The sequence below is a fragment of the Somniosus microcephalus genome, chromosome 8 (genome assembly GCF_052327205.1).
Source record: "Somniosus microcephalus isolate GS21.2 chromosome 8, FLI_Smic_1.0, whole genome shotgun sequence".
Taxonomy (NCBI): domain Eukaryota; kingdom Metazoa; phylum Chordata; class Chondrichthyes; order Squaliformes; family Somniosidae; genus Somniosus; species Somniosus microcephalus.
Genome location: NC_140994.1, coordinates 141,045,947 through 141,065,402, shown reverse-complemented (window position 1 = coordinate 141,065,402; position 19,456 = coordinate 141,045,947). Strand labels below are relative to the sequence as shown.

At 49.7% G+C, this 19,456-nt stretch overlaps 1 protein-coding gene across 6 annotated transcripts in view; it reads left to right on the top strand.

Moving 5' to 3' along the window:
- fam53c (family with sequence similarity 53 member C) overlaps window positions 1-19,456 on the top strand; it is a 94,376-nt gene that overhangs the window by 25,322 nt on the left and 49,598 nt on the right. For 3 of the 6 annotated variants that reach the window (XM_085995178.1, XM_085995181.1, XM_085995180.1), the window contains one exon: window positions 5,712-5,769. The exons of 1 other annotated variant lie outside the window; for it this stretch is intronic. In XM_085995178.1, the coding sequence (XP_085851304.1) occupies window positions 5,712-5,769 (58 nt within the window). Of the gene's footprint in view, window positions 1-328; window positions 428-5,673; window positions 5,770-19,456 lie in introns of all 6 variants that reach the window. 2 more of the 6 variants (XM_085995182.1, XM_085995183.1) reach the window with 2 other exon arrangements.

Sequence of the window (19,456 nt, the reverse complement as noted above, 5' to 3'; positions counted from 1 at the left end):
GGCCTGAAGCCATGAGACTTCATGGGGTCTGGAGTCAATGTTGAGAACTCCCAGGGCCACTCCTTCCCAACTGTATACCACTGTGCCACCATCCCAGGGATGGTGATGGAGGAGTTTGGGACATTGGCTGAAAGGTATGATTCTGTGAGTATGACAATGTCAGGCTGTTGCCTGACTAGTCTGTGGGACAGCTCTCCCAATTTTGGCACAAGTCCCCAGATGTTGGTGATGAGGACTTTGCAGGGTTGACTGGGCTGGGTGTGCTGTTGCCGTGTCCGTAGCCGGTGCCGAGTGGTCTGTCCGCTTTCATTCTTATTTTGTTTCGTAGCGGTTAGTTACAACTGAGTGACTTGCTGGGCCATTTCAGAGGACAGTTAAGAGTCAACCACATTGCTGCGGGTCTGGAGTCGCATATAGGCCAGACCAGGTAAGGACGGCAGATTTCCTTCCCTAAAGGACATTAGTGAACCAGCTGGGCTTTTTACGACAATCTGATAGTTTCAAGGTTACCATTACTGATACTGTAGGAGTCTATGCACTCCTAACAAAAACACTGAACTAAACTGGTCGTTAACAAACTTAGTTTAATGCACTGAAAGTATTACAAAACAAGAAACGCAGGAGAAACTCCAAACAGGTCTGTACACTAGCTCACTCCACGAGGACTAACTGGAAACGCCCTCCAACCCTGACGTCATCACGTTTCCCACCGTTGGGAACGTCATGTGACCCACGTGATGACGTCATCGCGTCAGATCGCGATTTTATTGATCTCGCGCTGTTTAAACAGGGCAAACATTAAAAGGTAACAATAATGATTAAAGACAATTGTACAAGTTACTGTGAGAGTCTCTTTGGTGGCTTTGCCACATACGGCCCCCCCCCCCCCCCCAGAATTGTCTTTAATGAGGAAAGTCAATCGCCGAGGAGGTCGGACAAGCCTGTTTGACTCCTAAATTCCCAGAGAGGAAAACGCTGAGCAGGTGGTGAGCTGGCAGGTAGCACGGTGCGGTTAGGCGTAGCGGCGGCCGGCCCCGGCGTGGAGGCTGTGCCAGTTCGACTGGCTGTTCGAGGTCCAGGTGCGCAGGTTTGAGGCGATCAACGGAGATGTGATCAGGCTTGCCCCCGACGTCGATCACAAAACTCTTGTCCCCGGTCTGTAGAACCTGGAACGGACCCGCTTAAGGAGGTGCGAGCGGGGTACGATGGCCGTCTTGGCGCACAAAGACGAACTTGGCCTTTGACAGCTCCCCAGGGATGTTGGAAGAAGGCAAACCGTGCTGTGAGGTTGGAACTGGGCGGAAACACTGAGCCGCATCCCGATGGGCCTCTCGCTGACTGGCTGCAGACCACGGCCGCGTAGGGGACGGCAGGAACTCGCCCGGAACTCGAAGTGGCTGACCGTAAACCATTTCTGCGGCCGACGACTGTAGATCCTCCTTCGGCGCCGTGCGCAGTCCTAGCATCGCCCATGGCAGTTTATCGACCCATGCTGCATCCAGAAGGCTGGCCCTGAGCGCCGCCTTCAATGAACGGTGGAACTGCTCGCACAAGCCGTTCGCTTGCGGGTGATAAGCCGTAGTGCGATGTAGTTTAGTGCCCAATACTGAGGCTACCTCATTCCATAGTTCCGACGAAAATTGCGGCCCGCGATCCGACGAAATATCTGCAGGGACACCAAACCGGGCTACCCATGATGAGATGAAGGCTCGCGCGACATCCGCAGAGGTGGTGGACGTCAGGGGAACCGCCTCCGGCCACCTCGTGGTGCGATCCACCATTGTCAGAAGGTGCGTAAAACCACGGGACGGTGGAAGTGGGCCCACTAGGTCAACGTGAATGTGGTCGAAACGCCGCTCCGGTACCTCTAAGGTGGCCAGAGGGGCCCTGACGTGCCGTTGCACCTTGGCCCGTTGACAAACCACACAAGTGTTCGCCCAGTCGCGGTCGTCTTTGCGTATTCCCCTCCATACGAATTTGGAGACTAGCAGCTTCTGCGACGCCCGCACTCCAGGATGCGACAGTCCGTGTATGGCGTCAAACGCCTCGGCGCCAGGTGGATGGCACAATCGGACGGGGTGCACCCAACGAAACGTCGCAGAGTAGAGTGGTACCTGCCACATGGAACGGTACATCTCTCGGCTGGAGGCTGGCGGGGACAGAACGAAAGGCCTGAGTCTCCGGGTCGGCAGCCTGGTCGGCTGCCATTCTTACGAAGTCAATGCCTAATTGGACGGCGGCGCGGGAAAGGCAATCAGCGACGACGTTGTCCTTGCCGGCCACGTGCCTGACGTCGGTGGTGAACTCGGAGATGTAAGTCAGCTGCCGTTGTTGCCGAGCCGACCACGGTTCCGCAGTCTTGGCCATCGCGAATGTCAAGGGTTTGTGGTCAACAAACGCAGTGAAGCGGTGCCCTTCGAGGAGGAATCGGAAGTGGCGGATGGCCAAAAACAAAGCTAACAGCTCCGTGTCGAAAGTACTGTACCGACATTCCTGCCGTTGCAGCCAGAGGCTGCCATGCGCCGTCGACCCATTGCTCCTGGACGGCCCCCACAGCGTAATCTGACGCGTCCGTCGTGAGGGCGATGATAGCTCCTGGCAGGGGATGTGCCAACATCGTCGCGTTCGCGAGCGCGGTCTTCGTATCCTCGAAGGCGTGACCCATTTCTTGTGACCAAACCACGGGCTCCTTTCCTGTCTTGCCCCTGAGGGCCTCGTAGAGCGGCCGCATGAGCTGTGCGGCCCTGGGGACGAACCAGTGGTAAAAATTAACCATCCCCAGGAACTCCTGTAAGGCTTTCACAGATTGCGGCTTCGGGCACGCCGTGATCGCCTCCACCTTAGCTCGAAGCGGCGTTGCCCCTGCGGAAGTTATGCGGTGGCCTAGAAAATCGAGCTGCGCCAGGCCGAAACGGCATTTGTCCGGGTTCACAATGAGGCTGTGCTGCTGAAGCTGTTGAAAAAGGACACAGAGATGCTTCAGGTGTTCATCCTTTGTGGTGCTAGCAATCAGAATGTCATCCAAGTAGACGAACAAAAAATCGAGGTCCCGCAGAACCGAGTCCATAAGGCGCTGGAACGCCTGCGCCGCGTTTTTAAGCCCAAAGGGCATGCGGAGGAATTCAAAAAGTCCAAAAGGGGTGATGACCGCCGTCCTTTTCGACATCCTGGGGGTGCACTGGGACCTGATGGTACCCATGGACGAGGTCGGCCTTTGAGAATATTGACTTCCCCGCCAAATGCGCAGAGAAATCTTGTATGTGGGGGATGGGGTAACGGTCGGGCGTCGTTATCTCATTGAGGCGACGGTAGTCGCCACAGGGCCGCCATCCCCCGCTGGGCTTTGGGACGATGTGGAGCAGTGAAGACCAGGGACTACTGAACTGGCGAATAATCCCCAGCTTCTCCATCGCGGCGAACGCCGCCGCGAGCTTGCTGGGCTCCAAATGCCGCGCCCTGGCGTAGACTGGAGAGCCGGTTGTCGAAATATGATGCTCCACCCGATGCTTGGCGGTCGAAGCTGAAAAGGTGGGCTTTGTCAGCTCGGAAGTCCCCGAGAAGGCAGGAGAAATCGTCGGGAGGTGGCCGCGCACAGGAGACTGAGTGCGGCGCAGCCGTACTGTGCGCACCTGAAATACCGTCGAGCGTGGCGGCGTGAACGAGGCGTCGATTTTTCACACCCACCAACAGGCCGTTGGCGCCTAAAAAGTTGGCGCTCGAGGGCCTGTGAAATTTGAGTGGTGACAAAATCCCAGGTAAAACGCTGGCCACCGAAACAGATTTGCACCCGTCGTTTCCCGCAAGTGCGGATCGTGCCCCCGTTGGCAGCTTGGAGGGGGGAACTCCGTCCGCCGGACCGAAGGTCGAGGACCGAGGCAGGAAGTATGCTGCACTGTGCCCCCGTGTCACACAGAAAATGATGGCCCGAGATGGAGTCGGTTAAATACGTGAGATTCCCGGAGTCGCCGATCGCCATCGTGACCGCGGGGGACGCACCGGATCCAGTGTTCTTGACTCGCAGTGGTTTTTTCGACAGTTTGGGGACGAAACTACACGGTGGTCAGCAGCAGCGGTCCTTCGGGCCGAAACGAGTGTGGTAGTAACAGTAACCGGCCGTCGGAGGCGCCGGGGCTGGGGCCCGGGCCCCTTGGGGCGGGGCGTTGCACGATGGCGCAGTATTGTTGCTGGACCACGTAAATTTTATCCGCCTCTTCGGCGAGCGCGATGCAGTCCCCGGTGTCCGATCTGGCGAGGGCTGCCTGGAAGTGTTCGGGCAGCTGCGTAAGGAACAGCTCGTGGAACAGGAAACATGGGGGTTCGGACCCCAGGAGCATCAGCATGTGGCTCATTAGTTCCGAGGGTTTGGAGCCACCTAACCCTGGTCGTGTCAGTAAGCAGCGAGCGTGCTCCGCCTTGGTAAAGCCAAATACCTGCAGCAGCCGAGTCTTGATGGCTACATACTTGTCAGCATTCGGGGGGTTCTCCAGAAGGCTGATGATCCTCGACGCTATCGAGGGCGGAGACTACGTACAAATATCTGGTCTGGTCCGGCATGATGTTGCGGAGTTCAAACTGCGCCTCAGCCTGCACAAACCAGGAGGCCGCCGCCTGTTCCCAGAATTGGGGGAGCTTCAAGGCCACAGCGTTGGCATCCATCACTGGCCTGCGTTCCGTGTCCACCGCGAAAAATGATTGCGAGGATTCGGGGTCACCAATGTAGGAGTCTATGCACTCCTAACAAAAACACTGAACTAAACTGGTAGTTAACAAACTTAGTTTAATGCACTGAAAGTATTACAAAACAAGAAACGCAGGAGAAACTCCAAACAGGTCTGTACACTAGCTCACTCCACGAGGACTAACTGGAAACGCCCTCCAACCATGACGTCGTCATGTTTCCCGCCGTTGGGAACGTCACGTGACCCACGTGATGTCATCGCGTCAGATCGCGATTTTATCGATCCCGCGCTGTTTAAACAGGGCAAACATTAAAAGGTAACAATAATGATTAAAGACAATTGTACAAGTTACTGTGAGAGTCTCTTTGGTGGCTTTGCCACAATACTAGCTTTTTTTTAAAATTCCAGATTTATTTAATTAACTGAATTTAAATTCCCCAGCTGCCATGGTGGGATTTGAGCTCCCGTCTCTGGATTATTAGCCTAGTGACATTACCACTACGCTAATGTTCCCTACATGGATTGATAGCATTGGCCTCATCCTAAGGACTGTTCAGTCAAGGGTCCCCTTCTGAATATGTACAACTTGAGTATTATGTGGAATGTCTGTTTAAGTCACTTCAGTATTCAAATAATATGTATCCTCCACTCCTCACAATCCCACCCATAAGCCCTGCAAGGGTGTCGTGGGGTTTTTTGGAGCGAGAAGGGGGTTAGTGTTAAGTGATTAGTTTGGGCTCAAAATACATTGGTTCAATAGTGCATTTCCTGGCCTTTACACACAGTTGGGAGCAGGAGACCACATGCAATCTCTCTGCAATGTCCTGACATTTATGTGCCTCCTCATGGTTTTCCCAGAACCTATCTAGCTAGGGTACTTCTGTTATGTGGAGGATACCTATTATTTGAAAAATGAATGCACTAGCTGGTAGGTAAGCTATCTCTTCCTGGTCAGTAAACTTTTTTTTGATTCTTTGCTGGTCCCTTGTAACAGATATTGAGACCTATCTCCCTTCATCTTTGATCTTTCAGCCCCTGCCTGAGAATACAAACAAAGGTGGCTGCTGGAATCCATACCGGTTCATGCCAGGTAGGTGCGCTTACTTGACTCTCCTACAGTACCTAGCCTATATTTGTAGAGTTGTATATGATAATATATGAAAAGGTTGTTCTTCAGTGCTTCACTTCAGAACTGGAGCAGGCTTGTTACCTGGAAGAATGCTGTTTAAACCAGGAGATCAGAACTGGTCACTGTATTGTAGTTACATCTAATTCTTTTAAGTTTACGAAAACTCTTTACTTCCCCTTGCTATACAGTACTTAAATTTTGAAATCTAGGTGAAGGGCCAAGGCCCATGGTATAATGCAAAACAGCGCCAATGTTAAAAGAGCTGGAAATAAATGAATAGGGAAGTAGTGATTAGATAATGCCAAGCTTTCAGTCTTAAAAGCCTAGGAACTGTAGGAGAAAGGGGAGACAGAGGCAGGGAGTTTCACGGTTTTACGGTACTAGAAAACAATTCGAGTAGGACGAGCTAGGCCATGCATGCCCTTTGGGTGGATGAACCTTTTTACAGATGTGCACCAATGCCACTCTTCAACTGGCCCCAAGATGGCATACGTCTGTGCAGTAAAGCGATGGGACCAAGATCAGGAACACCGTCGGAGGAGGGGGTCAAACTAGAGTCTCTGTTCTGTGGTGCCACGTGCTGGCTTTGCACTGTGCTGTCAAGTGGTGCGGAAAGGTCTTCTCTTTTCCCCCCCGCCCCCCTCAACTATACACAACATGAAGAAAATGCCATAGAATTAGGCCCCTGATTCCAGTGCAAGCTGTGCTTTAAAAGTGGTGGTGGGTGCTGCCCAGCAGGCAGGGTTGTACTAGTTTGCTTGGTGAGCAAGTCTTACTTTTTTAAGTTTCAGAATATATACAGAGATTGAAACATAATGCCATAGCACCCAATAGCTGACAGTCATGGTCCAGTTTATAAAATTCTTTTAACATCATAAACCTTTACTTGCTGTACCTTGTAGGGATATGATGAAGGCTGCAGACTTCTCACATTGCGTATGGGAAGGAGAATAGTATTGTCTGCACACATGCACTGGCATTGGATTGAATTCAGAGGTCAATCACAGGTTACTGGGCTTGGCCTGGTTGACTAATTTTGTGCTCTTGCTACACACCTGGTTCCTTCGTAGGTTATCTGCAAAAAACACCACTTTGTCATGTGATAACCTGTACATTCCTTAGTCATTTTGTTTCTGTAGTTTTTAATGCTTTATAGCTGCCCTTCAGAGACACCATAGGAGCAGGCAGCTTGTGCAGAATTCCTCCTGCAGTTGCATAATAAAAGGCAGTGGTGTAGTAGGAGGGTGCTGGAATTTGCTATCCATGTGCTGAGTTACAAGCTTTGAGCTTCCAAGCTTTAAAGGCGAAAATGTGGAAACAAGGAATGGAGTACAAAGACACCAGTACATGTGCAGTTGTCTCCCTTTCATGAAACTTGCAATTGAGATGTATATAGTTCCCCTTGCAGACAAGGCAGGACTGATGGAAAGGGAAATGATGGCTTTTCTCCAGTTGCAGATTGACCTTTTCAACTGGCTCTTAAAGACAGAGTCTGACTGTCATTTTAAGTTCTCTTGAACATTTTTTATATTTTTAAACCCTGTTCTTGTGGCATGTTTGTCTTTTTCCAATTTTCTTAACTTGTTTTTCAAATGGCAAGTCCTGATGATGATGATGTGATATCAGATGGGAATAATTACTGAGCCCAGCAATGTAGAGGAGGTGAATTATCAACAGTAGAGACAGCCATTGCTGTTTTAGCTTTTTTTGTATATTTAACAAAAGTAAAGTTAATGCTATTTCTTTTACTTTTTGTGTTTTCTTAAATTGAAAAGTGATTCTTGGGGACTGGGTGGTGCACTGAGTTAAACAGTGGCCTTTCAGCTCTCTGACTTCGACTTCAATCCAGACTGGATGGAATGAAAGTCTCCTTTATCCGCCTAGCTGTAAAGGTCCAACGTCTCAATCCAGTTCTTGGTAGCCATAGACTCTCGGTGCAAAACAGTCCCTGATTGCTAATCTCACGGAGAGGCTGCAAGGATGGCTAATGTGGGAAATAGAAAATATCTCATGGTGCATTAGGGAGTTCTCCTCGGAGTTTGGGGCTGGAGCACACCACTTTTCAACCTGGAAGTAGCTGATGATAAAACTCTGAAGCTACGGATGAACGATGCTGAAAAGCATTACCTAGAGCCCAAGTAATGTGAATACATTGTCAAATATCCAATATTTAGTGCTTGCCTTGATTGAGAGCAAGCGGTTACTGATGAAGCTCTGTACCTCCAACTGTGGAATAATGTGGTACAGTACTGTGATCAGTAGTTGATGGCAGTGCACTTGTACACCTTAGGATGAGTTGTGCATGCTGCTTTGGAGAGGTTACTGGTGGCTGCTGTCTGCTTAGCAAAGGTTCAAACCCACACTTGTTGTCCAATGGTCAGCTAGTGACTCCATCTTCAGTTCAATGTTCCCTCTAATTTTTTTTCCATGCGCGGTCCCTTTAAATTTGCTGCACGGCATCTTCTCCAACGTCAACAGCTGGTGAGTGGCCTGTGCGGGACCTCCTGATTGATGCGTGCCCGCGCAGCTTAGAGAATGTTGCAACAGCTGTTTTGAGGGACGGGTGAAAGTAAGTGGGGTCAAGTGGTCCTAAGATAACCTCCTTTGTTCCAGATAACTCTGCAAGCCAAAGCCCCAACCAGCAGTGTGATCCAGCTGGATAAGCAGTAGGAAGATTCCATGCCCTGCTATATAGTCTTAGCTGGTCAAACTTTAGCAGTACTCCTGCGCATAGTTTGGGTCCTCAATTCTTAGTTCTTGCCAACCTGCACCTGGTTTCTAGCCTTATCTGTTCCTGTGGGGAGTATGTATGTGTATTCCTCATCAGGCAAACAGAAGTTGCAACTATATGAATTTCTCAGTAGCTTGCTTTAGAAACTATTAAGAATGGTGGTGGTTTCCAGAAATATCTAAGAACTGGCTGACCCCAAAAAAGGGGTTAATGAATATTGATCCTCACCCTTCCCATCCTGTCCTGTCCCAGACCAATTGTAATGCACATATTGTTACCCCAGTTGAGATCAGCTGATTGTGCACACATTGGTAAACGAACCTTGGGCTTTCCTGGCCTTTCTGCCTCAGCCATTTGCAACCTCACCAGCTGAGCCATTTAGAGAACACAGATCGTTTTGAGATTTTCTTGACTTGCATATGAAGAAAACGAGCAATGGATTATTTTTGGCAAATGCCTTTTATTGGTTGTGAAATGCTGATTTACTGCTACATTCTTTTTCCTCATCCCTTACAATACAACAACCCAGAGGATGCCAAACAAGCTGTGCTGCGTTCCAACATTTTTGCTGATCCAACCACTGGTTTATATTTATCTGATCAATCGATGTTATACAGACTTGTGTGTAGAGAAGGTGTGGCACAGGTGTGACTTCCTGTGCTTGGCACAAGAAAGGTGGTTTTATATTAAGGCATTGGTGTTTAAAATTAACAATCTCATACTATGCTGAATAATTTTGAGGAAGAATAATGGGCAGGGTTCTTCATTATCCCAATAGAAGGGGATTTCCCCTTCCCCTGTCCAAACTCCTGTTGAGCAATTCTATTTGCGAAACTGTATCCCACTGTCCTACTTATTGAGCTATGGTTAAAAACAGAATGATTTAGATGTGAAAACCAGTAAGATCACATCAAGTTCTAGCTATAGAAATGTGTACATAATGGGAGGTGAAGGCCCTTATTTTTATGAAAAGTAATGTACTTGCATATGTTTTTGATAGCAAGCACTCATGGCAAAGAATAGTTAGCTTAAACAGAAGATTTCATCCACCCTGCTTGCATGACCCAAATTTGAATGGGTTAATAACAGTTGTTGTGCTGAAACTGCTGCTGTTGAGGCTGTTTAAAAATGTAAAATGTGGACTTGATCTTGACATTGCTCTCTTTCTCTTCAAACTCTTGGCTGTATTGGATAACTGGTTGGTAAGGATGTCTTATGCAGAGGGAGCCATCCTAGAACTGTTGGAATATCTAGAATTTGAGATTGTGAGTGAAATCCCAGTAGTGTTTGATGCAAGATCTGACCTTCATAGAATAGGGAAACACATCACCTTCCTTCTGCTGGACAGATTAGCTGCAATCCAAGAAGAATGCTACACAATTAGGTGCGGTAAAGGCATGACATTATCAATAGGCTCAGTAGCATCAGACATCCTTGTATCATACACGTAGTACTAATGCTACACCTGCAACTGAATCTTCGTGCACATTAACACCCTGAGAAGTCTTCAAAAAACACATTTGCAGCCCTGCAGTGGTGACCTCGGTGGCTACAGTCTCCTTTGCCATAATTTGCAATGTAGACTAATGCCTTCTTTGTAGAGTGGGAAGAGAGTCTGCATGTACAGAAGATAAATCCTTCAGGTGATGCCTAGCAGCTAAACAGGGACTCTCATTTTGAACGGTGTATGCTTGGTCTTGAAAGGCTGAGTACACGGCAGTGTGAAAATAAAGACTGACAGAGTAACTGCCCTGCTGTGAACAAGTGAGGCTCGTTGACCTTTTGCCTCAACACGATGAATACATACCTTGATTCAAATTGAATTCCATAGATCTGTCGGCCATGCAACTAACAGGGACACAGATGGTGGGCATTTACCTTCATACGCCATCTCTTCCCTGCTGTCATACACCAATTGAACTGAACGAAATGACCTTTAGCAGGTTTCTACTATCCTGCCAAAAGTATAAAGAGGGGTAACGTATCCATCTCTGAACACCGCATTAACCAAAAAGAGAGAGAGAGAGAAAATGTGAATTTAGGTGAGACCGTGCTGATTGAGGGATAACTATTGGCCATCGCACTGGGGTGAATTCCCCTGCTCTTCTTTGAAATAGTGCCATGAGATCTTTTGCGTCTACCTGAGTTGAATGCCTCATCCGAAAGACAGCACCTCCAACATTGCAGAACTCCCTACGTACTGCACTGAAGTACTGACCTAGATTATGTGCTCAAGTGTTTGGAGTGGGACTTGAACCCACAACCTTCTGACTCTGAAGCGAGAGTGCTGCCACTAAGCCAAGGCTAACACCCTTACCGATCACTAGGACAGACTTACAAAAGCAACATTTCTTTAATTTTCATCTCTTGCCCATCTCCCTCCAACAAAAATAAAGAACTAATCTTCCCCAACTAGCATAGCTAATCAGCCTCATTCACGTGGAGGAAGTCACTACTACTACATATTTTGACACACAGTAGTCCCCAGTCCTCAGACTTGAAGCTTCCAGTACTGCACATCACAAATTAAAACAATCTATACACCTGTATAGATTGTACCATCTGGGTCTGGCCACATTTCACCACCACCTTTGCTCAGTATAAAAGTGAAAGCATAAAGTCAAACTTTTGATAAAGCTCCTCGGGAAACTGTGCCAAGAGCAAATACATCTATGCTTCCTTCGGTTAAACCAGCACCTGCATTTTCCCTTGAATAATCAGCAATATTGATCAGGAAATCGAGCTTTGGAAGTGGCTGCTGGAGGAGCATTAAATGGTTTTTGGGCGGGGGGGGGGAGCTCACCCATTTTTCGTTCTGATTCTCCCCCCTTTCGTGAAAGCAGCAATTCTAATTGGTGTATTGTTTTATAGGAAGCAGATCACCGCCCCCCCCCAACCATGCCCTTTTTTAGCAGTGAGTAGGGTGGCTGAGCTTGTAGGACTGAATTGAGAGGGGTTCATCCTAGCAGAACCTGACTCACTGTCCACGCAACTACACAGTGAGCAAAATAGTGACTAACGATTTTTCTCCTTGTCCAGAAGCCAATTGTAGGCACCCAAAAAATAGACTAGAAATGAAACCTGGACCTATGCAAGAGCAATGCCAAGATCAAATCCACGTTTTACAAAGTATAACCGATCCAGTGATGGATACGTAGCCACTTCAGAACAAAGCTGGAACAACCCCCTTATTGAAAGAACAGCTAAAATACAGCTTGATATACCTATCAATTCGTCCAATAAAAAGCGACGAGTTAGGAACGTAACTAAAGGTTTTTATTGACTAAATAACAGAGCCCACCCTCGTGGGTGATCGGGTCCAACAAGGAGGAATACCAGCCAGTCGACTACCTTTATACCTGGGCAGGTAGGTGGAGCCATGGGCGGAGTCGGAGGTGGTCAGCCCAGGTATAACAGCGCGACAAGAGGCAACCTCGTATCGTGATACAACAGTGATAACGGTGATAACAATACAACAGTGATAACTATAGTGTAACGATAAAAGTGGTTTACCACATTCACCCCTTGTTTAGATTTGAGTCCGGCGGGGTGAAGTGTACTACCAGTTCTGGTATGTCAGTCTGTCCGGAGGCCTCGTAAGCCTCTCCGATCGTCGCAACGGCGGTGCTGCATTATCCGGTGTTCGTGCTGGTGTCTGCGTGGTCGGCGAAGGCTCGTGGGGTTCCGGCATGCCGTCTACCTGGGCTGGAATTGGGGGGGTGGTGGGGGGGGGGTAAAGGTGGTGTCTCCGGAGTGCCCGAGGGTGCGAGGTCTCGTAAGGAGACAGTGTCCTCCCGCCCGTCTGGGTAAGCCACGTAGGCGTACTGGGGGTTGGCGTGCAGGAGGTTCACCCTCTCGACCAGGGGGTCTGTTTTATGGGCCCTCACGTGCTTTCGCAGCAAGACGGGCCCCGGAGAGGTCAGCCAGGTTGGTAGAGTGGTTCCCGTAGTCGACTTCCTGGGGAAAACAAACATTCGTTCATGGGGGGTGGCGTTAACGGCAGTGCAAAGTAGTGACCGGATGGAGTGCAGCGCTGTCGGGAGGACTTCCTGCCAGCGGGAGGTTGGGAGGCCCTTAGACTTTAAGGCTAAGAGGACGGCCTTCCATACCGTCGCGTTCTCTCTTTCCACCTGGCCGTTCCCTCGGGGGTTGTAGCTGGTGGTCCTACTTGCTGCAATACCTCTCGCTAGTAGGAACTGACGGAGTTCCTCGCTCATGAAAGAGGAGCCCCGGTCACTATGTATATAGTTTGGGAACCCGAACAAGGCGAAGAGGTCGTTCAGGCATTTAATGACCGTGGTACTGGTCATGTCTGGGCAGGGGAAGGCAAAGGGGAAACGGGAGTACTCATCAACAATGTTGAGGAAGTACACATTACGGTCAGAGGACGGGAGGGGCCCCTTAAAGTCGATGCTCAGGCGCTCGAAGGGGCGGGTGGCCTTGATCAGGCTTGCTCTGTCCGGCCTAAAGAAGTGCGGTTTGCACTCGGCACAGGTCTGGCAGTTCCTGGTTATGGTCCTGACCTCCTCGATGGAGTAGGGCAGGTTGCGGGCCTTAATGAAATGGTAAAGTCTGGTGACTCCGGGGTGGCAGAGGTCGTTGTGGAGGGTCTGAAGTCTATCACTTTGCGCGCTGGCGCATGTAATTCGTGACAGAGCATCGGGGGGTTCGTTCAGCTTACCTGGCCGGTACAAGATATCATAATCGTAGGTGGAGAGCTCGATTCTCCACCTCAAGATCTTGTCATTCTTGATTTTGCCCCTCCGCTTGTTATTAAACATAAAAGCGACCGAACGTTGGTCGGTAAGGAGGGTAAATCGTTTGCCTGCCAGGTAGTGCCTCCAGCGTCGTACCGCCTCCACAATCGCCTGGGCCTCCTTCTCGACCGACGAGTGTCGGATCTCAGGGCCCTGTAGGGTCCTTGAGAAGAAGGCCACCGGTCTCCCCTCCTGGTTAAGGGTGGCGGCTAGGGCGAAGTCGGATGCATCGCTCTCGACTTGGAAGGGGATGGACTCATCCACTGCGTGCATAGTGGCCTTGGCAATGTCTCCCTTAATGAGGGAGAAGGCTGCGCACGCTTCCTCCGTAAGGGGGAAGGATGTGGACTTCATGAGGGGTCTGGCTTTGTCCGCATAATTGGGCACCCATTGGGCATAGTAGGCGAAGAGCCCCAGGGTTCTCTTAAGTGCCTTAGGGCAGTGGGGGAGGGGTAGCTCCATGAGGGGGCGCATTCTTTCGGGGTCGGGGCCGATGAGTCCGTTCTCTACTACACAGCCAAGGATGGCAAGGCGCGAGGTGTTAAACACACATTTCTCCTTATTGTAGGTGAGGTTCAGCCGTTGGGCTGTACGGAGGAATTTCTCCAGATTCACGTCGTGGTCCTGCCGGTCGCGGCCGCAGATGGTGACGTTATCTAGGTAGGGGAATGTGGCCTGCAGCCCGTTCTGGTCAACCATCCGGTCCATCTCCCTTTGGAAGACCGAGACCCCGTTGGTGACACCGAAGGGGACCCTAAGGAAGTGGTATAGGCGCCCATTCGCCTCGAAGGCGGTGTACTGGCGGTCCTCGGGGTGGATAGGGAGTTGGTGGTAGGCCGACTTAAGGTCGATGGTCGAGAATACGCGGTATTGTGCAATCTGATTGACCATGTCAGATATGCGGGGAAGGGGGTATGCGTCCAGCTGGGTGTATCTGTTTATGGTCTGGCTGTAGTCGATGACCAGGCGATTTTTATCGCCGGTCTTAACGACCACGACCTGGGCACGCCAGGGGCTGTTGCTCCCCTCGATGATGCCCTCCTTCAGGAGACGCTGCACCTCAGAGCTAATGAAAGCTCTGTCCCCAGCGCTGTACCGCCTGCTCTTGGTAGCGACGGGTTTGCAGTCGGGGGTGAGGTTAGCGAACAGGGAAGGTGGCGGCACCTTGAGGGTGGATAGGCTGCAGGTGTTACGCGGTGGGCGGTTTAACCTTCGCTGGTTGTCGACTGTGAGTGGGGGGAGGGGTCCACCGTATGCTAGGGTTACACTTTGGAGGTGGGATTGGAAGTCCAGCCCTAGTAGGACGGCAGCGCAGAGCTGGGGGAGGACGAGGAGTTTAAAGTTTTTATACTCTGTACCCTTAACCGACAAGGTCACAGCACAGTAGCCGCTAATGTCCGTGGCGTGGGACCTCGATGCCATCGAGATTCGGTTGCGCGTTGGCAGGACAGGGAGGGAGTAGTGGCTCACCGTGTCTGGGTGGATGAAGCTCTCCGTGCTTCCGCTGTCGAACAGGCAGGTCGTGGCATGGCCGTTTACTTTGATGTCCATCATCGACTTGGACAGGTGGTGTGGGCGGGCTTGATCCAGAGTGACGGAGGCTAGTGTGTAGGTAAGCGAGTCGTTGTCGTCTGCGGGCGAGGCGGTCGTCGGGTCCGGGGGCCCGGTGGCAGTCGGGCGTGGTGGGTAAAATGGCGTCTCCCACGAGGTAGGACAAAATGGCGGAGAAGATGGCTGCCCCCATAACTCACATGAGGCACTATTGGGGTCGGTTGCCTTGATCAAAGATGGCCGCCCCCATGACTCACGTGTGGGGATACTGGCCTCAGTTGCCGTGAAAGAAGATGGCCGCCCCCACAGTTCGCATGAGGCACTGCTGGCCTCTGAAGATCCGCTCCTGCAGGCCTTAGAGAAGTGGCCTTTCTTCCTGCAGGTTGAGCAGGTAGAGTTCCTGGCTGGGCAGCGCGACCTCGGGTGCTTCTCCTGGCCGCAAAAGAAGCAGCCGGCGGCCCGATCGCGGGTGCCCGATGTCGGAGCCGGTACCGGGGGTGGCGGGCCCGGTCGGGTCCGGGACGCCGACGCTGAGGTAGGTCCCGGGGGCGGCGCTGCGAAGGGTATTGCGGTAGGGGTCGGGCCCGAGTCCCAGGGTCGCGAGCAGTACCTGGAAAACGCCTCCTGGTCCTGATGGGCCACCTCCAGGGAGAGAGCGAGGGCTTCAGCTTTGTCCAGGTCGAGGTCTTTAGCTTCAAGCAGTCTTTGCCGTGAGTAGTCGGACCGTAGGCCTTTCACAAAGGCATCGCGGATATTATCTTCCGTATTTTCAACAGCCGTCACCGCTTTAAAGTCACAGTTCCTGCCGAGTGCTCTTAGCGCCCGTAAAAATTCAGCTACAGACTCTCCTGGCTGTTGCGGGCGGGATCTTAGGAGGTGCCTGGTGTACATGTAATTTACCGGGCTGCGGTACTGCTGTTTCAGTAGGTTGATAGCGGCCTCGTATGTAGTCGTATCCTGGATGAGTGCGTATACTCTCGGGCTCGCTTGGGCGTTCAGAAGTCTTAGTTTGGATCTCTGCGGGGCGCCGGATTCTTCCAGGTAGGATTCGAAGCAGTCCAGCCAGTGTTTGAAGTTGAGGGCTGAGTTTGCTGCCTGTGGGTTTAGATCCAGGTACGGTGGTTTGAGGGCTTGCAGCCAAGCCGGCTGGTGTGGCTGGGCTTCTGGGAGGGCTCCTGGCTGGTCAGTAGTAGACATCTTTAAAATTTAGTCAATAAAATTGATATACCTATCAATTCGTCCAATAAAAAGCGACGAGTTAGGAACGTAACTAAAGGTTTTTATTGACTAAATAACAGAGCCCACCCTCGTGGGTGATCGGGTCCAACAAGGAGGAATACCAGCCAGTCGACTACCTTTATACCTGGGCAGGTAGGTGGAGCCATGGGCGGAGTCGGAGGTGGTCAGCCCAGGTATAACAGCGCGACAAGAGGCAACCTCGTATCGTGATACAACAGTGATAACGGTGATAACAATACAACAGTGATAACTATAGTGTAACGATAAAAGTGGTTTACCACACAGCTCTTGGAATTCATTGGGCTTTCAGAAGCTGGCAGGCAGACGAGAAGCTAAAAGCTAGTCGCCAAGTGCCAAAAGTGATCGGAAAGGCTAATGGAATGCTCAAGAGGACTGGCATACAAAGGGGAGGAAGTAATGCTTCAGTTGTACAGAGACTTGGCCAGACCCCATCTGGAGTACTGCGTTTAGATTTGGGCACCGCACCCCAGGAAGGGTATACAAGTTGAGCGTCCTGAATCCGGCAACCTTGGGACCGAGGCCGAGCCGGTTTTCGTGTTTTTTCCGGACTTCGGAACGTGTTTCTGATATCCGAAGTCCGGAAATATCGCAACCTGGGCTCGGGCGTTTCCGGACTTCAGACATCAGAAACACATTCCAAGTCCGGAAATGCCTAGGCCCAGGTTGCGGTTTGACAGGGTGTCCGGATTCTGGAACATTTTACGGATTCCGGACGACCCTGCCACCAATCGTCCCAGATTCCGGAACTCCGGATTTTGGATGCTCAACCTGTATTGGTATTGGAGGGGGTGCAGCGCAGATTCACCAGAATGATACTGGGGATTAAAGCATTAAATTATGAGGCCAGGTTGCATAAACTTGGTTTATATTCCCTTGAGTTTAGATGGTTGTGGGATGATCTAATCCAGCTGTTTAAAATGATAAGATTTGATAGGATAAATAAAGCGAATCTATTTCTGATGGTGGGGGAATCCAGAACAAGAGGACATAATCTTAAAATTAGAGCCAGGCCATAGGCGTGAAATGAAAAAACACTTCACACACTGGGCAGCAGAAATCTGGAGCCCTCTTTGCCCAAAAGGCTGTGGATGCTAGATCAATTGAAGCTTTCAAGACTGAGATTGATGGATTTTTGTTCGGTAAGGGTATCACGGGATATGGGTAAATGGGGTTGAGGTACAGATCAGCCATGATTTACAACAGCAACTTGCATTTATATAGTACTTTAATGTAGTAAACGTTCCAAGGCGCTTCATGGGTGTGTTATCCAACAAAATTTGACACTGAGCCACACAAGCTTGGTCTAAGAGGTAGGTTTTAAGGAGCGTCTTAAAAGAGGAAAGAGAGGTGGAGCGGTTTAGGGAAGGAATTCCAGAGCTTAAGGTCTAGGCAGTTGAAGCCACAGCCGCCAATGATGGAGCGATTGAAATCAAGGCTGCGTAAGAGGCCAGACTTGGAGGAGCACAGAGATCTCGGAGGGTTGTAGCGGTGGAGGAGATTAGAAATATAGGGAGGGGCAAGGCCATAGAGGGATATGGGGAAAAAAAACCCTCTGCCTCTTTACCTCTCTTTCTTCCTTTAAGACGCACTTAAAGCCTACCTCTCTGGGCATTTTACTGTGTTAAAGGCGCTATGTAGGTCACTTAATCATCTAATTGAATGGCGGAAGAGGTTCGAGGGACTGAATGGCCTACTCCTGTTACTATGTAATTCTTGGACAAAAGCAACCTCGGTCTTCAGATCACCAAAAAAACAAGACTGCAAACCAGAGCATCAAGGTCAGACCTTAGCTTCAAATCAATCACATTAGGATGGGGAGCTTTAGCAGATCTTAACCAAACCACAAGACTGAACTCTTCGCAGCAGATGAGTACTCTGTCACTTACAGGATGAGGTGGATGAGAAAAAAAATGAGACAATCATTGAAGTGCACAATGCAGCAAGTAAAATCTATAGTGCTCAATCTCTCGGCTGGAGGACTTTATGCAGTGGGAACATAAAGTTTGAAAATAAATAAAAATGATTTGCAACTACTGCAAAGGTGACCAAGGAATCTAGAGTGAAGCACTGACTAGGCACCGAGTTTCCACTGCCAACTAGATAAAATTCTAGTTATCCAGCTGCAAAGTTCACAGGAGTTTTACTAAGTTAGAAATTCCCACCTAACTGCAGTCTCTAAATTTGGCACTATTTGTTCATAGTGAACTTAGAGAGCTAGATCTGAAAGTCAAAAAGAAACCAATACAGCATAAACTGACTTTTTGTGCTTGGGGAGGGTTAGGAGTTCTGATAATAGCTAATACCTACATGTGCATTTTCTCTTGAAACCTCTCAAAGAAATATTACTGTGTTTTCCATCTGAATTCAACACCCTGCCAGCCCATATCACTTGCAGTTTGTAACTCTTATGAATTGCAGCACTCAGACTTGCAGCACTCAGACTGGACTATCACTTTGGGGAAAGAAGAGAGACCCGTTGAAGTCATGTCCCAACAATCTGTGAAAAGCAGATTGTAAGAGACATACATCTCCTAATTAATGGCCATTGTATTTATTTTTGATACTTTTTATGCTGAAGTAGCTGAGGCAGGTCAGCCCTATGGAATTGAACAACATTTATATCCACTATCAAGAATTTACAGGTGATGTGTTGAACAAGTAAGATACAGAGTAAAGCTCGCTCTGCACGCCCTATCCAGAAAAGGTTAGATGTGGGGTTGATCTACTCTGCCAAAAACTTGCTTCAACATTAGCCTTGAGAGTTGTTGGTTGTCTGGTGTGAACTTTCAGCCCTCCCCTTTCCCTTATCTGAGGGGCGTTGGATTCAGTTGTACCACCTAAATGTTTGAGCAGAAACAGAACCTAGAATCTTCTGGTTTGTATATCCCAGTACCGTATGATGCATTTACCCACTAATATTATTGAGGCAATTTGAAATTATGTAGCACCTTATTTCTCTCAATCACATTAAAGTGATTTACATACAATTACTTTGAAGTGCAGCGACTGATTGCACAGCAAGATTCCACAAATGAATCTTTCAGAGCTGTTTGAGGAAGGAATGTTCGCCAGGATACAGGAAGAAATTCCCACGCTACTTCCAATACTGCCATAGGATCCTGAATCACCAGAACAGACAAGGTCTCAATGAAGATCTCATTCGCAAAACAGCACTTCCGATAATGAAACACTCTTTCAGTACTGCAATGAAGCATCAACCAAGATTATGTGCTCTAGTCCTAATGGGATCATGTACAGACAAGAGTACTACCAGCTGAGCCAAGTTGCTACTTGATTTTTAGTACATGTTAATTGTCTAACTCCCCAAATTTTGTAACGCAATAGCAGT